The 20,618-nt window shown below is 40.9% G+C and overlaps 1 protein-coding gene across 1 annotated transcript in view; it reads left to right on the plus strand.

Annotated features, from left to right (window-relative positions):
- LOC108515161 (contactin-associated protein-like 2) overlaps nucleotides 1-20,618 on the plus strand; it is a gene marked incomplete at its 5' end in the record, with an annotated part of 480,745 nt that overhangs the window by 281,331 nt on the left and 178,796 nt on the right. Inside the window, one exon of the mRNA XM_017851841.1 lies at nucleotides 1,963-2,096. Within this exon, the coding sequence (XP_017707330.1) occupies nucleotides 1,963-2,096 (134 nt within the window). The remainder of the gene's footprint in view (nucleotides 1-1,962; nucleotides 2,097-20,618) is intronic.

Raw genomic sequence — 20,618 nt, forward strand, 5'->3', positions numbered from 1 at the left:
GTAAAACTCAGAAATAGTGAAGGTTTGTTGAATTTCATTTAGAAAACAAAAATAGGAAATGTAATTAGCTCTTGATTATTCTAACAAATGTTCCTTTGAAATCCAAGAACATGGCAAGTGTAATGTTAAAATGCCTAAATAAGGAAGAGTACAGTGTGTGTGTTTGTGTGTGTGTGCATGAGAAAAGTCTGAAAGGAGATACTCCCAAGATGTTTAGAAAAATTATCTTTGGGTGGTGGATTTCAGGTGACTTTCTTTTATTTTTTTTTCTTTCTGTTTACTTTCTATGTTTTAATTAGCATGTTTTATTTTGTAACTTAAAATGAGAATATCAGTTTTGTGCCCCTAAAAAGCAAATGAAAGGTGACAAATAATCCATTGGGTGATTTACAATTGGTCAAATTCTTGCTAGATTGCTGGCTCCATTTTTAAACTCTGAGATGTCAACATGAAAATTCCAATTTGAGTAACAAATGAGATAAAATATCGATGTCTTTAAAACTCATACCTAAGATACAACATTTATGCTTGCAGATTAACTAAAAGCAGAATCTACATTGTCATATTAGTCATTTTGAATTTTTTTTATTGTTGGGAAGCAGCAAGGAGAACAAAAGAATATGCTGTTGAGGCAAAGTGAACTATCACTGAGGGCAAAAAGGGACTCAGGGGACCTGGGAAAGCCATCTTTCCCTTTGATTTGCATTTGGTTAGTCTGTAACCTAAAATAAAATTTATTACTTGGTCTCAGTGACGCCACCCAAAATCTCATCTTTAAAAACTATGTTTGACTGGGCACAGTGGCTCATACCTGTAATCCCAGCACTTTGGGAGGCCAAGGCAGGCAGATCATGAGGTCGGGAGGTCGAGACCATTCTGGCTAACACGGTGAAACCCCATCTCTACTAAAAATACAAAACAAAATTACGCCAAAGGTGTGGTGGCGGGCGTCTGTAGTCGCAGCTACTGCGGCGAGGCTGAGGCAGGACGAAATCGGGCGTGGGAACCCGGGAGGAGGCGGAGCTTGCAAGTGAGCCAAGATCGGCGCCTGCACTGCCACGCCTGGGGTGACAGACGCGACGACCTGGCTATCTCGGGAAAATAGAATAGAGAATAATAAATAGAATAATAATAGAATAAATAAAATAAATAAATAAATAAATAATTTTTTAAAAACCTGTTTATTTTTAAAGTTGTATGCTCATGATCCTTTTTTATGCCCAATGTCACACTTTGCTGATGGGATGAGAACATCCCTGCACTCTGCATTTGTTTTTTTATTTCACATAGTATTTTATGGAGCCTGCAGACGTCTCCTCCCTGCAGTCCTATGTTGTATATGCTCTCATTCTTTGTGTCCAGGCACAATCCCAGCCTGGATCATGGAAACCATTTGCATCTTCAACTTTGAGACGACGGTCACTGAAGTTCACTATGGGCAGATTGTAAATATGGGCGAGCCTGGTGCTGTCAGCCAATATGGGTCATTAGGCCTCTGAGCTTGTGAATCCAAATTCAAATCTTGAATGTTATCTGTGGACGTCAAGGGAGGGGGGAAAGTTTATCAGAAATTGGCTGGGCACAGTGGCTCACGCCTGTAATCCCAGCATTTTGGGAGGCTGAGGCGGGCAGATAGCCTGAGGTTGGGAGTTCGAGACCAGCCTGTCCAGCATGGTGAAACCCCGTCTCTACTGAAAATACAAAAATTAGCCAGGTATGGTGACAGGTGCCTGTAATCCCAACTACTCAGGAAGCTGAGGCAGGAGAATTGCTTGAACCTGGGAGACAGAGGTTGCAGTGAGCCAAGATCGCACCATTGCACTCCCGCCTGGGCAAGAGCAAGACTCTGTCAAAAAGAAAAGAAAAGAGAAGAGAAGAGAAAGAGCAGGGGTAGGGGATGTGATATTAAAATGAAATTTAGGGCAAACAAATTACTGAGCTTCTTTCTTTTTTCTTCTATAGGAAGCTTACAGATTCGATACAATCTGGGTGGCACCCGAGAGCCATACAATATTGACGTAGACCACAGGAACATGGCCAATGGACAGCCGCACAGTGTCAACATCACCCGCCACGAGAAGACCATCATTCTCAAGGTATACATACGTGTACATATAAATTACATATAACATCACATTATGGTCCCTGTCCCTGTAATGCTTGGCCATTGGTTTGTTTTGAGGGGACAGAAGTGGAAGAGATGTTTTTTACACTTTCTCCTACAAGTGCATAACTAGTGAAGTAGAAATATATATAATTCTGACAAGGAAAGACAATGATGAAGTTGATGACATTTTTTTAGGGGGAAATAGAATGAATGTTTATTCCATATAGTCTTTCTGGTTTTCCCAGTTCTAGACCCACATATCTATCAGTTCACTGCTTTTATCCATCGCACTATCTTTCTTCGCCAAGCTCTGGGAAACATCTGAAACGTACCGTGTTTCCCAGCAAAGGTTATTTTGGTTTCTCTGACCTACTTCTTTCACTACTCCAACACAATACGAAGAGCTGTATTTTTTCCCCCTCTCTCTCTGCAGAGCTTTTGCCTTAAAAATCCTCAAAACACAGTCTTTCCCCAGAATCTCAGACTCTGGTTGTAGGCTTTCAGCACACAAAGGGATGGTTTTATTATGACACTCAAATTTTATTTCAGGTTCATTGATGACCCCTGCCCCACCACAGATTTTACAGTGAAGAAACCAGCTTGGGCAACACCATGAATAAAACATAATGTGAGGAGGTCTCCCTGGGAGCTAGGCCAAGAGATCAAGGATGGGAACTGTCACTGCATTCTCTAGAAGGAGTTCAAAATAGATGCCTGTCAGGAGAAAGAACAGCAGGAGGACGCTGTTTTGTCAGTAAAGTGGAGTGTCATTTGGCAGGGGTTCAGCAGCCTCTCAGACCTCATTCTGATTCGGCTGGATGCTGTGGGAAGTTCAGGTTGCAAAGAAAAGGCAAAAGCCCTGTCTCTTTTGAGCACTGGTGGATGTCAGATTCATAACTTGATATGAAGTTTGTGCGTGGCCTTTAGCAGTATATGCTAGAGGGCATTTTAAGGAGAGGTCTTTCCTAGGAAACTGACACACGCTGTTTCAGCTTACTGCACCATCAACCAAAGGTGCCATAAAAAAGTTCTCTCATCATGATTGACAGAGTTCCAGAGCCCAGCACAGTGCCTGGCACACATTAGGGGCAGCAAATTCTTTATGGAGTAAACCAAGCCTGTCTTTAACCAAGTTTTAGTCAGAAAAGCCAGCAAGTTCAGGAGACAGATCATTTTATACAATTTCATCAACATTGTCGCCCTCGGCTTTTGATTAGAGACTTTTTCCATTTTAAGTCACCCAATTTGTCACCTCTTTTAAAGAAAGTGACATATCTTGCCATTATACCATTGCAAAATAATATTAAAACTTAAAAAGACATAAACAATGGGCTTTTCAAACAGTATAACAGTGGAGACCCACCACAGCCATAGAATCGTATAGAGTTAACCTTCACTGTCTGCCACAGTGAATTAGAGAAGGACTTGAGGAAGGGGAGAAGAGCGGATGATTTTTAAGACTTGGGACTTTGGAGTGCACCAAAAGCCAGATATAAAGACAGTAGAGCAGCCAGGGACCTGCAGAGAATCCAGGGGATTAATGGTTTCGGGGAGGGTCTGGTTCTATTGCTGAAGACTATTTTGGTTGCAAATGACAGAAAAGCAATTCAGAAGTAATTTGTTGGGGAAAATTCCTAGGATAGGTCATAGAATTATAGAATTTGAAAAAGATAAAACCAAACTTTGGGAAGAGAATCTAGGGAGCCTGGAGAATTAAACTATGGACTAGAATACCACGGGGTTTCTTTCTCTCTTCCTTCCTTCCCTCCCTCTTTTTCATTCTCATCTCTGCCTCTCTCTGAAGACTGGATTCATTACGTCTTACTGCAAGCTACATCTTTCACATATCCTGGGACATAGTCACAGGAGTACTGGGCTCATGTCTTCCCGATTTTGCTACTAGAAGAAAGGGTCCTAGTTTCTTGGCACTTATTTTGAAATCCCAGCGAATCTCTGATAGGCCTGGCTTGAGTCATGTGCTCACCTTGTTGGGTGGAAGTGGGAACAAAGACCCATCGTCCCTAATCACATCTCTTGATTAGAGTGAGGAACTTGGGAAACTCCCTCAAGAGAACAGAACGCAGTTCCAGAAAAAGGAAGGAGACAGGATGACGGGAGTGAAAACTTTGGATGCACAATTCCGAGGTAGGAGAGGAGAAAACCCTGGGAAGTGCTTCCTCGATTCCGCCCTAGGTTCTGCACCTGGAGGTGTTGGGAGATCCGGCTCTCCCTCCTTCTCTGTCACGTAATGTAACGGACTGCACTAAGATTTCTGAATGCCCCAACCCATGTGAGGGCAACTAGGAAAGATGTCACCGCCAGGGGAGCTCCAGTCTCTCAGCCCAGCCTGTCCCATCTACCCTGGGCCCTGCCCACCCCTAAGGGCAAAAGGAAAGTAAAGCTAGAGGTAGTAGAGGAAGACAAGATGTAGTTCCTCCTTATGGAAAAGCAGATCCCAGGGCTCCTCACTCCCATGCCCCACTTTCTTTCATGCAGGGAGGCCTTGCAGAGCGTGGAAGTAATTTGGAAAGTGCTTTGCAACACCAAAAAATACTGCAATTTTTTCTTAAAACAATCTACAAATCCATCTTGAGAACTTCTACAGCCTCAACTGTGTGTGGAAAGAGATATAATAAAATGTTAACAGTGATCATTTATGTGTGAAGGGATTATAAATGGTTTGATTTCCTCTAGAGCTTTCTATTTCCTCATTTTCTATTATAAGCACATGCTGCATTTTTATAATCAAACAGAAATATGAAACAGCCATATATTCTCAACCTATTCTGGTAGCCCACAGTTATAATAACATACGATAACAAAGGTATTTTAATAATTTCAAATTAACATTTACCTACAGTCAAAGAACAAAAATAAGACTAATACTAAGATGAATGATGAATCACAGTGCTATGGAATGATGCCTTTGGAATTAAGGTGAATGTTGATGCATTTATACATGCTCAAACATCATATAATTTAGATGATCTTCATCAGTGTTTATGGTGTCTTTAAAAGCAGGTTTACTTTCGTAGCTGGGTTTGGCTAAAGCTAACATTAAATTAATCTGCATTCCCTCAGCACACACCCTCTGAAACAGCACTGAGCACTTGAAGGAAACTGACCTTGGATGAAACATTTGCTGCCAAAAGACAAAGTGCCCAGTCTCCACATAGATAATAAGGAACTGACCATAGTAGTTATCAGACACCAGCATGAACCAGAACCCATGGCATACCTCAAGTGGCATTATTTGTGAAAACTCACAGTTTCATCAGGGAGAATAGCTTAAGGCTTAATGTCAGTCAAAATATAAACAAACAAGGTGCAGCCAGAGAGCACCTAAAAAAGTCTGGCATGCAGTGAAAAATTATGTTAATTAGCATGAATCCAAAAGCTAAACATTCTAATCAACAATTCCAAAGTCTTGTGCAAATAACCCTTTCTCCTTCCTTTGCTTCCTTCTGTCTTGCCATCCATTTTTCTTTTCCTTCCTATTTTTTCCTTTCTTTCTTCCCAACCACATTGAACAAAGGATCTAAGGGGTTTACAGGGAGAATATTAAATGAAATAGAGAGTTATTGGAAGTCACAAAAAATAAGTCCCCAAGATCAGAGAAAATAGAACATGATTATTCAGGTCACAAGGTCTTACCACTTGGATACATTTGACTGTGAACTTCTCGGCAGCCAGAAGTATGCAACCCATAAGGATAAACTAAGCTAGTTCCTCTTTAGAATTTAACCTTTTCTTATTATGTCATTTTTATTTTATTTAATTCCAAGGATTATATTTACTGACATAGAAAATGCCCATAGCATATTCCACTTACACGATACCACATACATGGTAACCCTAACATGTATTGGTGCTTACTGTGTCCAAGGCAATGTGCTAAGCACTTTGTACACGTTTTCTCATTTAGTCATCACAAAAACTTTATGAAGTATGTGCCATCATTATTCCCATCTGATGTGTTTTGGAATGTGTCCCTGTCCAAATCTCATGTCAAATTATAATCCCCAATGTTGAAGGAGGAGCCTGGTGGGAGGTGATTTGATCATGGGGGTGGATTTCCTCCTTGATATTCTTGTGATAGTCAGTAAGTTCTCATGAGATCTGGGTGTTTAAAAGTGTGTAGCACCTCTTGCTTTGGCCTCTTCCTCCTCAGGCTGTGTAAGACATTCCTGCTTCCCCTTTGTCTTCTACTATGATTGTAAGTTTCCTGAGGTCTCCTCAGCCACGCTTCCTGTATAGCCTGTGGAACTGTGAGTCAATTAAACCTCTTTTCTTTATAAATTACCCAGTCTCAGGTAGTTCTTTATAGCAGTGCAAGAATGGACTAATATACCATCTTACAGATGTGGAAATTAAAGTTCAAAAAGTAAGATGCAACCTGCCCAAAGTTAGAAAGCGGTAAATGGCCACAGCATAGTCAAACCCAGATCTGTCATACTTCAAAGTGTACAAGGCTCTTAACCCTTACTTAATAGACAGATGTCTGGAAGGATGTTCACAAAATCTTTGAAGTGGATACTTCTGGCTGGTAAGAAATTAAGTGATGTTATTATCACAAGATAGTTCAAAATATGCAAAAACACAGAGAATAATAAACCATTTGCTATGTACCCACCATTGAAACATTACAGATTTTGACATTTTGCCCCATTTCTTCAGATTTTTTTTAAAACACAGCAATAATTGAGAGCCCTTTGTCCTCCTGGTCACATAGTGGGTCCCAAGAAAAGTCAGAGTTAATGCTTTCAACAACATTTCTGCAAATGTATTTGTTACAAGGCTGTCACATGCTGAAGCTCCTTGGGAAAGCAAAGCATAACTTCAAAATGGAATTCAGCCCAAACAAGTCTGTAGAGAGTGAGGTAGAGCAGGATGATGGACAGATGAAGAGGCCAAAGGCTGAGATGATGCAGCTTTCTGATATTTTGACCTGATACAAGGATAAAACTAGCTGGAAAATGATAATGAATAAACTACATGTTCTTTGAATAATTATCCATGACAATCACACATTTTTGGGTTTAGATGTGAGTTAGACAATAGAGAGTTCAGGGATATATTATCTGGCACAGATACTCAGAATCCATATTCTCTAAAAATTAAATGAACAGATGGGAAGGATGTATCATTTTGGCTTTCATCTAACTAGAGGGCTATCCTATCTTTGCCAAGAAGAAGCTAACAGATTTTCTGCAAGCAAAATAAGGCCTTTCTTAGAAAATAATTCTAGGTCCTCAGGAACAAATGATGATTAGATCCCCAGGTTCTTATACCAAAAAGAGGATGACTTTGATTATTTTCACTGGGAATTTTCAAAACAAATGTTCAAAAATATCACTGAATTCTGTTCCTTAAAATAATATAAGCATGGTAATTTCTTACCTACTACTAATCCGAATTTCAACCAAATTGTATAAAAACAATTGCATCAATTGTTCATTGAACTAGGTCCTGTATATAAATCTTAAGAACTGTCAGAGAAGTGTCAAAAACATTAGCAACATGTAGTGTGCTAAGTGCTAGAAGTAGAAGAAAGGATACAAATATTAGGATGATACCAGTTGCTATATAAATTACCCCTCAAATCTCCATGTCTTAACCCAATAAAAGTCTGTCTTTTATCAGATATATTTGCAGAAAAAGAAAGCTCTGTGGTCTCCAGCAGTGATGAAATCATGCTGGACAGGCACTCTGAGGACCTGCCACTGCCACCAACTTCCCTGCTTCCCCAACCCTGGATTAGGCCAAATTATTGTCCATTATTCTTGAAGCCCTCCCGGACTTCATCCTCTGGGAGGCTCTTCCTTGTGTATGATCAGCCATGGCCTTCTCTGAATTATGTGCCATGGATAATGTGTTCCTTACAGCTGTGCAGTTTTTTGTTTGTTTGTTTGTTTGTTTGTTTGAGACGGAGTCTTGCTCTGTTACCAGGTTGGCGTGCAGTGGCGCGATCTCAGCTCATTGCATCCTCCGCCTCCCAGGTTCAAGCAATTCTCCTGCCTCAGTCTCCTGTGTAGCTGGGAGTACAGGCACGTGCCACCACGCCCAGCTAATTTTTTGTATTTTTAGTAGAGACAGGGTTTCACTGCGTTAGCCAGGATGGTCTCAATCTCCTGACCTCGTGATCCGCCAGTCTCAGCCTCCCAAAGTGCTGGGATTACAGGCGTGAGCCACCGCACCCAGCTACAGCTGTGCAGCTTTAAGGCCCATTTCCTGCAGGTTCAAATTACACTAAGGGTTTTTTACACTCATAAGCCTTTTATGGACTAGATCTGTGCTTTCTTTTCCAATACAATTCCCTCAAAACCCAAGGTGGCTTCTGATCAGTTTGCTTCTGGTAAGTTTCATGTGCTGGTAAATGCACCCTAAGCTCTTCCCTAGACATCAATCTTAGACCTACTCAATCATTTGCCTCCGGGCACCCATGCCTCTCTCTCAAGGTAATGGCAGCTACTTTGGGCCAGTGGACACAAAAGGCTTGGGTGGGAAGTAAAGACTCTTAATTTAAATGTTACCCATGAGGCTAAGTCAGTTTGCCAAACAGAAATCTTACTGCCCTATTGGTGGTCAAAGCTGTTTGCAGTGTTATTTCTTACTCTCTAGTGTAAAGCTCTAAATATCTAGACTTTTCTGTATCCCTTTCATTGATAATTGGAAACTGGTCAATTCTTTCCTGAACTCATCTGCTCCTTGACATGAGGAGCAAAAAGCAACTGATACACATGACCATTCTGTCTCTTTGGAAGCACTTTCCTTAAAGCAAAAGCAACTTAGGCACTTAGTCTGCCTTCCAGGTTATGTGAGGTGACAGTTTCACAAAATACTTTATTGCATACTATATTAGTCTGTCTTGCACTGCTATAAAGAAATACCTGAGACTGGGTAATTTATAAAGAAAAAAGGTTTAATTGGCTCGCAGTTCTGCTGTCTGTACAAGATGCATAGCAGCTTCTGCTTCTGGGGAGGCCTCAGGAAGCTTAGATGGTGGACAGCAAAGGGAAAGTAGGCTTGTCTTACATGGCAGGAGCAGGACTGAAAGAGAGGGAAGGTGCTACACACTTTCAAACAAGCAGATCTCATGAGAGCTCACTTATTATCACAAGAATAGCACCAAGGGGGTGGTGCTAAACCGTTCATGAGAACTCTGCTTCCATGATCCCATCACCTCCCACCAGGCCCCATTTTCGACTGGGAATTACAATTCAACAAGAGATTTGAGCAGGGATACATATCCAAACCACATCACATACCATTCTTCCTCTGTCTTTCAAGTCCCTAATATCCATGCCTGCACCACCTGCCACCTTACCATGAAGCCAATGCTACATATTTTAGGTTTCTGTTATAGCAGCACCCTGCCTTAAGATACCAATTTATGTATTCATCAGGGTTGTATTTGCTGCTATAACAAAAACTCAGAGGCTTAATACAAATAACTTTCTTTTCCACGTAACAGTAAAATGATTTCTAGCTGGAAATCATAATCAATATATAAATAGGCTGATAAAAAAGGTGTTTGTACTAATGTCCAAAAATAATAGAGTAAAAGATATTGTAGTTCTGTGCTATAAGGCTTCGAAGGAAGGATAAGATGTTAACAGGTGAATGGGGGGCAAGAGAGGACATGGAAGAATATTTATTATGGAAGAGGGAGAAGGAGAGGGAGGATGTGTGTTCCAAAAGAGAACATGATGTTAAACAAAGATGCTAGCAGAGTGACTATTTCATAGGTTTCATCCTCTTTCTATCTCATGAATAGAAAAGACCACTGGAGAGGACTCAGTAAAAAGTCTTACCTGGAGAAATTCTCACTCTGAAATATGTAACATCAAATGGTCTGAAGTCATTTATGAATATTGGATGCTGTGAAGTCAGTAGTCTGAGGCACATGCAGAGTGGTGTCAAAAACTGTTGGAAGAATTTTATCAGCAGCAAAATGAGAGTAATTCAATTATGGACTCCTAGGGCAGCACCAAATGTTAATTGACGTGAAACATTGGTGGCCGGGGGGAGCTCTAGTTCACCACTTTCTGTATGTGGAAAAGTGTACAATTGTAAGGACTTTCACATAACCTCTTCAAGCCCTGAGAAAATCTCTCTAGACTTGAGAGGGCCTTAATGATCACGTTAGGTAGTGCTCAAAGCCCTTTCTTACATATCGAAATGCTTGCCCACATTGCCACTCTCAGCCTTATGAACTGGAAATAGCTGGTGCTATTAGTCCCATTATACACATGAGAAAACAGAGATTAAGAAGTCCCAGGCCGGGTGCGGTGGCTCATGCCTGTAATCCCAGCACTTCAGGAGGCCGAGGCGGGTGGATCACGAGGTCAAGAGATCGAGACCATCCTGACCAACATGGTGAAACCCCATCTCTACTAAAAACACAAAAATTAGCTGGACATGGTGACGCACGCCTGTAATCCCAGCTACTCGGGTGACTGAGGAAGGAGAATCGCTTGAACCCAGGAGGCAGAGGTTGCATGAGCTGAGATCACACCACTGCACTCCAGCCTGGCGACAGAGCAAAACTCCATCTCAAAAAAGAAAGAATTCCCAATGATGAATAAGGTCCCAGTGCTCACAAGAGACATGATCTTCTCTAGAACCCAGCTAACCAGACTCCATTTCCCCACTTAGGTTGCTCTTTATTGTCTTTGCAAGCGGGCAAGAGAAGCCAGCTCACTCCTGTTCATTTGCCTTATAAACTTCCGAAATTTTTTTAAAATGTTTACACAAAAGTAAGTCTTTTGAGGATTCGTATTTTCTTTGGAATTACTAAAAGCAATGACTTTATAGCATTTCCTAGGGGTCATAAAACCCTAATTTTATAATCAAAGAGAACAAAGAGGTCCAACGTTGAGGCTAGTGTTTTACAGCACACAGTATCATACACTCATAAAAATTCCATCTCATTCTTTAAGTAAACATGAACATAACCTTCTGTCTGTCCATTTTAGCATCCTTCTCTTCTGTAGAAACATGGAGCCCAGACTGAAATTAGATACTGAAGCTCAAATAAATTATTTAAAAATGTGTGCCTTTATTACCCTTGAACTTTCTGCCAATAAAGAACAATGCTAAAAAGCATATGGATGTAAACACTCCCAAAATTTAAATATCAGAGGTTGTTCAAGCCTTTATTAAGGAAAATAACACAGTTTGGATGCATTACATTTTTTAGGGATGTCAGAACAAATAAAGAAAGTTGACCTAGCTAGCCTAGGGCACTGCTCTTGAAATTACATTTACTGTAACTCCTTCCCTTTGGCTAATTTAGTTTTTATCTACTCTGGATGATAAACTCACAGCCTTGGTTGTGCAATACAAGCATGCTTGACAGAAGGCAGGCAATCGCAAGAATAATGATGAGCCATTTGAGCTCTCTGGCTTCTTCCCTTCCAGAAGAACTTCTACCCATTCACTGGCTCTCTATTGGGATTCTCAGCAAGTGTATTAGTACTTAACTTTCCACTTTAATGAAAGACTGACATGTATAATTCTATGGAGAGCATAGGCCAATATTTTATTAGTTTCTGATAGTATTACAATGGTTTGAGTCTAAATGATATAGAAGATCTGTGGGAAGAGAAGACAGAGGGCTACATATATTGGGAACTTGCCCATTAATTTGGTCTGTATATGAGTCAGGTTCATTTTTTCTTCTATATTTCTGTGCATCCAGAGAAGCCTGTTCATGATTGAGAGAGACACTTCAAAAACTTCACGACCTCATTTGCTTTTGTAATGTCACCTCTGGTTTTGGGTTGAGCTGTGTCTTCTTGGCCCCTAAGAAAGTATTTGAGCAGGTTTTCATTATTTGGTTCAGAAAGTAGCAGTATTTGACAAAATGTTTCTGAAAAGAGGAAACAAGATGCCCAACTAGCAGAGCCCCAGATTCCTCTCCCTCCCAGTACCTTCAAACCAGCTTGAAGTGTTAAACTCAGGCCACCTCCACACTGAGAGATCTGGTCAGCCCGCAGGCAAGGACGTGGTTCCTAGGAGTGCGGTGGAGGTATGTGGTGAAGATCCTGCTGAAGAAGACAGAAGGTTCTCAAGATGTCCAGGACTCTTCTGTTATCAATGTACTTTTCTTCTACTTAAAGCCACATGGGATCCCTAAGAATTTAACATGATGATATCTAATTGACATCTCTCTTACCCCTGCCTACCACTAAACTCACCACATGGTGAGAAAGTTCCAAACAGCAATCATTTCTTAAACCTGATTTGGATAAAACCAGATGGTCACCAGAACCATTCCATTAGGCCATCCACTGATGTGGAATCCAATTAAAATTCATTCAACTTTAATCAAAATAACTTTCAGGAGAACAAATATGTGCTGAGTATCTACGATATGAAAGAAATTTGAATAGATGATGATGAGTTGGTGGGGCACTGGGTGATTCATACGGGGATGAATAAAATGTATCTTTTACAACTCAAGGAGTTTATATTCTGGGAGGGGAGAAAAGATGTGTCCACTCGATATGCATTTTGTCGATAATAGAAGCCTGTTCCACCTACTTCTCTAGAAGGAGAAGCAAGTTTGGCAAGTCTCCTTATCAACATGTAAATAACAAAAAGGGTATCCAGAGAAAGAGAATATTAGCAGTTTGGGGTGGTGATAAGGACATAGCACGTAATGAGATTTCCCCCTGAGGACAACTTCAGTGTAAACAGAGACCCCGTGGATTACAAACTGTTGAATTCAGAGGTTGTTACTAAGACATAAATTAAAGAGTCTTTATTGATAGGCTACCTTACTACATGAGGGCTCTCTAGTAGGACAGAACTAATAGGATAGATGTATATATAAAGGGGAGTTTGTTAAGGAATATTGACTCGCACGATCACAAGGTGAGATCCCACAATAGACCGTCTGCAAGCCGAGGACCAAGGAAACCAATCTGAGTCCCAAAACCTCAAAAGAAGGGAAGCCAAAATGCAGTGCAGCCTCCAGTCTGTGGTCAAATGTCCAAGAGTCCCAAAGCTGAAGGACTTGGAGTCCGATGTTTGAGGGCAGGAAGCATGAAAATGAAGGCCAGAAGACGCAGCCAGTCCACTCATTCCACATTCTCCTGCCTGCTTTTATCCTAGCTGCACTGGCAGCTGAGTAGATGGTGCCCACCCAGAGTGAGGGTGGGTCTGCCTCTCCCAGTCTACTGACTCCAGTGGTAATCCCCTCTGGCAACACCCTCACAGACACATCCAGGAACAATACTTTGCATCCTTCAATTCCATCAAGTTGACACTCAATATTAACCCTCACACTTACTTAATAGCTCTGTGTTCTCTAGCAAGTTAATGAAATCTCTGTGGTCTTAATTTCTAAAATAGGAATAAGTCCACCTTTTCTAATGCAGTTTGTGTATATTAAATGAAAATACAAAAAAAAAAATATATCCAGCATAGTCTATGACCCAATAAAATGGTGGTTTTCTTCCTTCATTCCCAATTCCCTTCTCTTTCTTAAAAGCAAAAAATAAGATAGCAGATGTCAGGATCAGTACCAGCAGGCTCTTTGGGACTAAGGTTTCTTTCCATTGATTTCTAGTTCAACCCATTAAGCATATCCTCAGCACCTAGTATATTACCAGCATGCAGCATGGCTGTTGCCTCCATGAGCCCAGTCCAGTAGAAGAAAGACCATCAGTCATACAGATATGAACCAAGCGTCCATTGAAGTATAAGCTTGTGCTGTGGGAGCACAGAAAAGTGGGGGACTGAGTAATCCTAAGGAGGAAAGAGTGGATCAGAGCAGCCTTACAAAGGCATTTGAGCTGTTTCTTCAAGGTTTCCATGGTGGAGGGGAGAGGATCACATTCGCTTATTTATTTTTTACTACAGACATTCAACATTTGCCCTTCTTAAAATTATACATGAGAACAACAGATATCAATAAAGGAAATATAGTATGTATACCAAAGCTCATTGAAAGTTGGGTTAGTAATAACGAATCCGTTCGATTTCATAAAATGCTAAATTTCTTCTTATGTTAAGTGTAGCCATCAAGCCCATCTGATCGGAAACAGAAAAGACTTATAATGAATGTGTCAACACTTCCACATTTTCATTTCTTTTCTAAAGCAATTTCATCTGCAAATGAATTATGCACTCCAGGGCTAGACAGGACCCCCATTCCTAGACTCCAGAAAAATGTGTTTACTTCGCTTTACATTTCTTGCAGCTCAGTGGGAAGGCAGCTTCAGTGCAATTTCTGATCCAGTTTAGGGTTTGAGATGTCAGTCCTCTCTTTCTTTCTCCAGGATATGGCTAAAGCTTATAAGCCCAGGGTTAGGAGTTCACTTTTTTTCCTACAAGTGCATTAAGTACATAAATCATCTCTCAAGAGAGAAGATAAGGTTCCTGGATTTCTATTTTGTCTGGCATGAAAACTAAAGTCCAATCTGCAAGGCATTATATTGTTATATCCATCTGCAGTGCACTAAAGTCACTCTCAAAGATCGTAACTCTTGGAGCGAACTTTTAGTACAATAGGCAGAGCAGGTTGTTTCTTGCACAGGTAACTGAAGCAGGTGCCTATCTCACCTAAATTCATCTTCTCTCTGAAAAGTAAATGTATCTCAACATGCAGTCTGAGGTTCTGAAGGCTTCCACGCTGCCCTTCCACTCAGGGAGGGAGAAGTCAGTCCTGGGATTGAGTCCGAGGATTTTGATGGACAGGGTCCTGGAGCGAGTTCGGAGCTAGTGTTAAAATGCCCTCTAGTGGTCATTAGCTGTAACCAGCGAGCGCAGGGAAGGGAAAATCTTGTGAAACTTAGCTTGGGTGTGGTGGTCTACAAACACTGACCAAAACCAGAGTCCTAGGTTATAGCGTGGGTTACTTGCATCTATCGTGGATACCATGATGGCAGTAGGACTTAGTCTTCCTTATATAAATGGAAGCTTGCCGTTGCATTCAAAGGGTACAATCCAGGGATTTTTCTTACGCTTGCACATCTCACTGCTCTGTCCCTGAGCCCTGGGCACACAGGAGAGGTTCAAGAAGTGTTGACTGAGTGACTGAATACGTGAAGGAATGCAATTTATGAATCACGGATTCTGTACACACTCAATGAGCTTGGCCTATTTGAAAGTGCACAAATTCTTCCTGCTTTCTGAAGTATTAAATATATTTGATTTGCATCCTTTCCCCAGTGGTCGCTTGGTGAGCCAAAAGAATTGCCTTTACTCTCATATCTTTGAGCTGAGGAAATATAATCCAAATGTTGGAGAGAGGGCCAATCAGCCCCCCTCTATGGGTAGAAGAGAAGGTCTGGGCTGGCAACTCAAAAGATGAAGAAAGGACATCCAAAAAGAAGTGAAAGTCAGAGACTGAATAAAACACATGAGCGAATGGCTGCCGCCCTATCCAAGCATCCCTCCTGATATTGTCACCCAGGGCCACCAGCAGAGGTTAGATGGTGAGAACAGACAGTAGAAATTAGCCCACTCCACCAGTCTGATTCCTGGTCTCCTGGGGAAATGGCATTAGGACCTACATTACCAACGTCATAGCTTCTGCCAGGGCTTGTGTGCTTAACCCCAACAGTGGAACACCACAAATGCACAGTGGCAGTAACATCCAACATCCTGACCATCTCTGAAAACCTGTCCTACTAGCAGAGGGGACAGAGGCTGTGCAAATCAGAAAGTCGATGTATGAGTCCGTTTTTACGCTGCTGATAAAGACATACCTGAGACTGCGCAATTTACAAAAGGAAGAGGTTTAATGGAGAAGTCATAGTTCCACATGGCTGGGGGAGTCTCACAATCGTGATGGAAGGCAAGGAGGAGCAAGTCACATCTGACGTGGATTGGAGGCAGGCAAGAGAGAAGAGCGCTTGTGCAGGGGAATGCCTCTTTTTAAACGCATCAGATCTCGTGAGACTTATTCACTATCACAAGAATAGCATGGGAAAGACTTGCCCCCAAGATTCAATTACCTCCCACCAGGTCCCTCCCACAACACTTGGGAATTCAAGACGAGATTTGGGTGGAGACACAGCCAAACCATATCAATGGGTAAGAGGAAATGTAATGTCAACTAAAGAGAAAAAAAAAAAAACTTTTAAAGAATTAAAGTTGGTTTTATTTAGAAGTCTTACTGGGGACTGTACACTAAGGCCTATAACCCACTAGTAATCTTTTCCAGAGGTTTATGAGACTGCACCAGCATAGTATTTTAGCCCACTGTGTATATATAGGTGGTAGGGGTTTAGTATGTGCAAAGCTATATGAAACTTGTTTAGACATTAAAGTAGAACTACATTAAGGTTTGGGTGTAAGGGTATATCTGGTTCTAGATTATAGAAGTGTCATCACTGATCTCCCCAGGTGTTATTTTATGTGTAGGAGAAGGTAAGGACTAGGTTCATATGTCTTTTAAGGAATTTAGTGACTTAGGTAGAAGGGATACGGGCCAGGTGTTCTATTTTGTTTTGTCATTTTGGAGAGCTGTATGTCATCACAGAGTCGGGGCTTTGTGAAATTATGTTGGTACACAGAGACAAGCAAACATGGCTTCTTATGTATGCGATTTTGTCTCACAAGTTCTCTCTTTAGGTCACAGATTAACTCTGGTCTCATTTATAAAAACAATATTGATTGTGTTATGTAGCTAGGAAGGCTGTTTTTTAGGAAGGCTGGTAATCTTTAGTTATAGTTGTAAGGAATGAGTATTGAGCCCAGTGTGTATATTTATTTATTTATTGGAAAATATGTTTTGGATTTTATTTATGTTTTAATTACTATGATTTGGTAGGGTTTTTTGATGTTGCCTTTTTGGGGTTTGTGTGTGTGTGTTTGTCTGTGTTTTGGGTTTTTTTTTTTTTTTTTTTTGATACAGGGTCTCACTCTGTCCCGCAGGCTGAAGTGCAGTGGCATGATCTCAGCTCACTGCAACCTCTGCCTCCTGGGCTCAAGCAATCCTCCTGCCTCAGCCTCCTGACTAGCTGGGACCCCAGGCATGAGCCACCACACCCAGCTAATTTTTGTATTTTTTGTAGAGATGGTGTTTCACCATGTTGTCTAGGCTGGTCTCAAACTCCTGAGCTCAGGCAATCCACCCACCTCAGCTTCCCAAAGTGCTGGGGTTACAGGTATGAGCCACCATGCCAGGCTGTTGCCTTTTTTTTAATGTAATGTAATATCTTAATAGGACATTATAAGGATATTATAGATTACATATAGTAGTCCATATTTAATAGTATTAAAATGATTTATAGATTTTGAAAAACTATAACCAGTAAAATCAGAATACACATTTGTATATTTTTTACTAATTGTATTTTTTGTATTTATGTTTATGAGTCTTTTTGATGAAAAGCAATTTTGGACTTGAGCTGATCAAGAATACTTTGAGAGAAGAATTTGGAATAACAACTAGGCTGTCTCAGGCATTTCCTGTGGGCATGACGCCAGCCTTGCTCCTCTATGTCAAAGGATACAGGTTGGCATATGGAGGAGCTTGGCTTCTGCAAGCCCACAGACCTCTGGGCTAGCCACTCAGCAACTATGTGTCCTCTAGACACTGTAACTTAATCTCTGTGCCTCAGTTTCCTCAACTGTAACATGGGGCAAATAAGAGTATGTGCCCACAGAGTTGTGTGCAATTAAACAAAATATGTGTAAAGTATCTCCGGTGGGATCCCACCTGCAGTTCGCCTCCAAGAAATGTTAGATGCTGATGATGTGGAGGAGGACGAAGGGGAGGACCAGACGTTTTTCGTGCTGCTGGCATATTCTGCACGCTGCTCTTCCTTCTCCCAAATCCTTTCAGGAGCATTTTCTTTCTTCCCGAGATTGCCAAGGGAACCCAGGCAGAATGTCAGGAACTAAACCTCTCTGAAAGATTGACAGAAGAAGAGCTGGGATTTGAGCAAGATAAGAGTGGGCCCAGGTTCACCATGAGGTTGAAGGTCTGCAGACTCCCCCAAGCCTTCTCTGGAGTAGATTTGAACACACAATCCAAGTCCAAATTCAAATCTAATAGGCTTTGCTACTGAGAATTCATCTCAGCCGATTGTGTTAGAGCCTTAATGCACACGCGTACACACACACACACACACACACTCAATGCACACAATGAGCACTCATATAGGGCTGGGTCACAAGAGAGGCAAATGTCCGTCATCTCCCTTCACTTCTCCTGGTCTTTTCTAGTCTCCATTCCTCACCATCTCTACTGAATTCTCCCATCCCTCTCCACCTTCTACTTCTGGAATGAGCCCCAAGCATAGCATAAAAAAGCTTCAGTGTTTCCAGGGAAGAGAGCATTGCGCTTTCCATAAACTGGCAGAACTGGTCATTAAATGGAACTTTCAGGCATTCCCCCACATTCTGAAGTCACTCTCTATATTATAATGATCTTCTGATACACCTTTCTGCTCTTTCACCTGGAAAAGAATTTGAAGGATGTGGTTATCAGTCCTCTGATAATGCCAATTTTTAGACTCCATCCTGAATATTGTTATTGCTGCCAAAACCTACTGGTAAAGTAATATCAATAGAGCCACTGTGCTAAAAAGGATGTGTCTGCTGAGTTGTTTTCTTTAATATCAAGGACTTTAACTATATTACATTTAAAATCAATAGAAATGTAACCTTTTCAACCACATAAAATGAGTTCATTTTTATTATTATTCTTTTTCTGCCATTACAGTGCTGTGATTGCAAAAGCAACCAGGTCAACTTAAGCTTTGTTGAAAGACCATTAAAGAAACCAACTCAAACTTATTTAAATACTGAAGCTGGTGCATTAAAATGATCAATAAAGTAAAAGCAACTAGGGTTGCTTTACTTAAACACCCCACATATGAGAATCATTCCACAATCACAATTTGAGCAAACCTATAATCTAGGAGACCAGCCAATAAAGAAGAAAACGCTGTTTCATTAAATAGGTTTAGAACCATAAAACCCTTAACTTTAGTCTGATTAGACATACTGCATTTAAATTTTCTCTCAGTATTTTAAAACATCATCTATCTGGCAAAGACTTATTGATCAATGAATGCCATTTACTTAGGAAAGTCATTAGCTCCCTGAGTTAGGAGAACGACTCAGAGGTAGAACATGCAGTTTCATTTCTTTAAAAATAAACACAAGATTAGGCTATAGTGAAGCGAAAATCTAGACTCACAGGGAGTTAGGAAATTTTCTTTCTAACCTCGTTGAGCGTGGTATCTTGAACACAGTCATTTGTATTAATTTGAATGTTTACTACCAATTCTGTGGCCATGCATTAGACATACACCTCTTTGTGTGTGCCTCAGTTTCCCCATAGGTAGAATGTGTTAATATCCTTTTCTCCCTCTTTCTCTGGATAAGAAAACAAAAATGATGGACACAAACCTCTTCAAGTTCTTCCTTAAAAACTATAATACAAATTATAAACTTTAGTGGTAATATGTACTTAGAATAATTTTAGAATCTGGATGGTCCTTATTGGCCATGAGTCCAACCCTTGACCAGTCCCTGCTTATATTACTAGATATGGAAAACATGCTATTTTCCTTTTAAAATACCATTTATTGTGTTTTCTAATTATACATTTAAATATATTTATTATAGAAAGTACAGAAGAGAATACATTTGCTTGTGAGTCCTGTTTAAAGCCAGCCCCCAACCGTTCTCCACCAAACCCATCTTGCTTACTCCAGTGCATTGTGGAGCAGTTCTGTCTTCATTCTCTACTCATTTCCATCAGCAAATAAGCATGTGGATATTTCTCTCACTTGAAAACAAAAATTTCTCCTGAGACCACTTTCCCCACGTCTTTATCTTTCTTTGCAATAAAACCCGTGGCAATAGTTATTTACGCTTGCTGTTTCGGGTCAGCTTCTCCCATTCTCTCTCTCTCTCTCTCTCTCTCTCTCTCTCTCTCTGTTTTTTTTTTTTTTTTTTTTTTTTTTTTTTGAGACAGAGTCCCACTCTGTCACCCAGGCTGGAGTGTAGTTGGCTGGAGTGCAGTTGCACAATCTCAGCTCACTGCTACCTCCACCTCCCAGGTTCAAGCAATTCTCCCGCCTCAGCCTCCCCAGTAGCTGGAATTACAGGTGTGTGCCACCACACCTGGCTAATTTTTGTATTTTTAGTAGAGACAAGGTTTCATTGTGTTGGCCAGGCTGGTCTTGGACCCCTGACCTCAAGCAGTCCACCCACCTCAGCCTCCCAAAGTGTTAGGATTACAGGCGTGAACCACCATGCCTGGCCTCTTTCTTCAATCAACTTTACTGAAGTATAAATTGCATGCAGTGAAATTTACACACTTTAAATGTACAGAGTTTTAACAGACATGCACACCCATGTAACCACCACTACACTCAAAATTTGGAATATTTCTAATATCCCAGAAGGTTCCTCTGGGCGCCTTTCCCACCCACCATTGCCCCCAGGCAGTTACTGATGAAATTTCTATTTCTATAAAGTCACAGATTAGTTTTACCTGATATATATATATATATATATATATATATTTGCATGT

Source organism: Rhinopithecus bieti, unplaced genomic scaffold (genome assembly GCF_001698545.2).
Source record: "Rhinopithecus bieti isolate Rb0 unplaced genomic scaffold, ASM169854v2 scaffold_34870, whole genome shotgun sequence".
Lineage (NCBI taxonomy): Eukaryota > Metazoa > Chordata > Mammalia > Primates > Cercopithecidae > Rhinopithecus > Rhinopithecus bieti.